Genomic DNA, 3,057 nt, shown 5'->3' on the forward strand with positions numbered 1-3,057 from the left:
AATTCCTTATCAGACATTTCCATGATTTTCACCGAACTGCTTGTGGATGAAGAAGAGTTACTCTTTTCCCTTGGAGGAGAGGTATTTTCTCATTTTCCCATATTTCTCGTGATCCAGTGGTGATTTCTTGTCATCTGATGGATGGTGTGTTTCTTTCAAATTCTTGAAGTTCAGCCTGAATGTTCAGGAGCAAGCAGACAGAGGTGATCTAGAATCTCTTTGCCGTTCTGTTGTGATCGCTGGTGCAGCAGATTCAGTAGATATTGGGGAATGTTTTAACCCACTAGCTCGTTTGCTGGAGGTTGAATTATCAGTAGAAAATCTTCATTCCCTGAAATAGCTAGTTCGCTGGAGCCATGTGGAACCTTCTTCTCTTTTAACTTTATTTATTTTAATTTGACCAGAGAGGGACAGAATGTGTGGGGGAGTGAGATGGGGAGGGCGGTGGGAGTGAGAAAGCAAGCTGCCAGGTCCAGGACTTGAACCATGGTTAGCTAGATAGGAGTCAAGTGCCCCTAACCATCATGCCACCTGCCGGCTCCTGAGCTGGGGCTTTTGTTTTTTTAGGTTTCTGCTATAATGCACGTACCCTCACTGGAGAGAGACAGAGAAAGAGAAGGAAAGTGAGAAATCAGAAGGATGGGCATGCATGCACATGCCCGGCGTGATCCTCAAGCTGTAGGGTCTGGGATTCAAACCAGCTATGTGGTCAGCTATGTGGGAGTCCAGCACCTTAACCATTATGCCACTTGCTGACCCCAAGTTTTGTTATTGTAAAAGAAGTTTTCTTTCTTTTAAAAAAAAATTATGAAGATCAGCTTTTGAAAAATTTTGCAAAAGAAAGTGAATGAAATCCTGGGAAAAGTCCTGGGAAAAGATGCTGCGTTGCTCATGTTCTGAATTCATAGAGACTGTGGTGTCAGGGCAGAGTAGTTAGAAATTGCAGTTGATAGGAGAAGAGCGTGACAGCTGCAAAGAGCAATACAGGAACAAACTTGCATTCAGATTCTTTCCCCACTGTCGCTATAGGCTTCTTCCACCGTGACTTAAAGCCTGAGAACCTCCTCTGCATGGGACCAGAACTTGTGAAAATTGCAGACTTTGGATTGGCCCGAGAAATCCGATCAAGACCTCCGTACACAGACTATGTATCTACCAGATGGTGAGTACTATTTTTCTCAAAATTATGTAATTTCTCTTCTTTAAAAAGATGCCATTATATGGAGGGTAATATTAAAATCACAAACATTAACTTTTCACTGAAAGAAACAGTGCAGTTGAAACACATTTGTAGGTGTGTTGGCATAGTTCAGGTTAAAAGCTTGTGTTGTAAATAATTTTAAAAGGAAACCTGTTAGGTTTTCCCATATTTTATAAATGCGATTTTATATACAGGCCTTCCTAATGACAGTTTCCCAAGAGAATTATATAAAAGCTTCTTGAAAAGCGTGTCTGAAAAACCATCTAATTGATATTGTTAAGACTTTCTGACCAAGGAATTTGATTAGAGAAATTTGCCATGACCAAGAAATAGCCTATACACAGCTTTATGTTGTTTCTCTTCCTTCTTCTCTCTCTCTCTCTTTCTATTTCTTGAATAAGCTGTAGAAGACGCCAAAGGAAATGCTCACCAGTAAAAACTGTGAAATGAAACACTGCTTTCTGACAACAGCCACAGCACCTGCCAAGTCCTTACAAGTCCATGTGCCACTCTGAACTAGAGAAAAATAGAAGTCCATGACTGTCTCACTGACAATTGGTTGTTATTTCATTTTATTTCTGACCAGTGGAAGCCATAGCTAGTAGTTACCTTTTATCCCTTCAGGTACAGGGCTCCAGAAGTACTCCTGAGGTCCACCAACTACAGCTCCCCCATTGACGTCTGGGCCGTGGGCTGCATCATGGCAGAGGTGTACACCCTCAGGCCACTCTTCCCTGGGGCCAGTGAAATTGACACCATATTCAAAATTTGCCAAGTGTTGGGAACACCGAAAAAGGTAATGATACGGAGCAAAGGCCGGTGGGCCAAAGCCAGCAACTCCCCCGTCCCCTCTCCTCCGCCTTGTGTTGCACTGGCACGGTTGAACACCTGCTCATTCTAGAATCTTCCTCCCTACTTCAGCCATTATCCACTGCCCATGTTCTGAGACATGGCCAGCTTTCATTCCTCCTCTGCTGTTAGATGTGATATCTGTCATGGCTCTCTTTGCTTTTCTGTCTATCAGTGCACCGCCCCTTGTAGACCTTCTCTATTTTTATGGCTGCAACTTTTACAGCTATTCAGAAGCCTCTTAAATGTTATCTGTCACTCCTGCCTCCTTCTTTATGGCTCCATCACAAATTTACAACTCTTTATGGGATTTCTTCTGACCCTCTTATCATCACTTCAAACTCAACAGCTCTTTTTTTTTAGTTTGCCAGAAGGCATTTGCAGTCACTAGAGAGAGAATATGAAAAAGTACCTACCACAGGGCATGGCCACACCACGATCCCTTCTCCGTTTCTCCTTTCAGCATTTTTGGCACATACATGTGCCCAGTGTGTTTCTCAAGCTGTAGGGTCCAGGACTCAAACCATGTACTTGTCCATGTAGGATCCAGTCATTTTAGCCAGTTCAATGCTTCTGAAGTAGATTGTTTTTCATTTTCCACCCAACCAGCCTTTTCTATTCATTCCCCATTTCTGCCGGTGGTTCCATCGTAATCCTGCGGCTCCAACCTTGAGGCTGTTTCAACTGTACTTTCTCTCCTTCCCTGACTCCTCTTTCAAAAATTTATCTGAGCAGTTGGTCAGTAAATCCTGTGAACTATAACTGCATAATACAAGGAAACTCCAGAACACTTTAGAAAACAGAATTAAAGTGTGTTTATTTTGGAGCAAACATTTTTCAAATCCAAGCATAGACTTCCCTAACACACATTGCTATGAACTTGCTGAAGACCCCACGTGTGCCTGACGTGGCCCTCCTCCTTTCACATTCTCCACTGCCATCACGGAATGGGCCCTGCCCTCCATGCCTGAGAGGATCTTCCCAGTCTCTGCCATCCAGTCTTTTCC

At 43.2% G+C, this 3,057-nt stretch overlaps 1 protein-coding gene across 1 annotated transcript in view; it reads left to right on the forward strand.

Annotated features, from left to right (window-relative positions):
* Nucleotides 1–3,057, forward strand: part of CILK1 (ciliogenesis associated kinase 1) — a 57,426-nt gene that overhangs the window by 31,574 nt on the left and 22,795 nt on the right. The window contains exons 5-6 of the mRNA XM_027767195.1: nucleotides 1,030–1,162; nucleotides 1,826–1,997. Of these exons, the coding sequence (XP_027622996.1) occupies nucleotides 1,030–1,162; nucleotides 1,826–1,997 (305 nt within the window). The remainder of the gene's footprint in view (nucleotides 1–1,029; nucleotides 1,163–1,825; nucleotides 1,998–3,057) is intronic.

The sequence above is a fragment of the Tupaia chinensis genome, unplaced genomic scaffold (genome assembly GCF_000334495.1).
Source record: "Tupaia chinensis unplaced genomic scaffold, TupChi_1.0 Scaffold144010_1, whole genome shotgun sequence".
Classification (NCBI taxonomy): domain Eukaryota; kingdom Metazoa; phylum Chordata; class Mammalia; order Scandentia; family Tupaiidae; genus Tupaia; species Tupaia belangeri.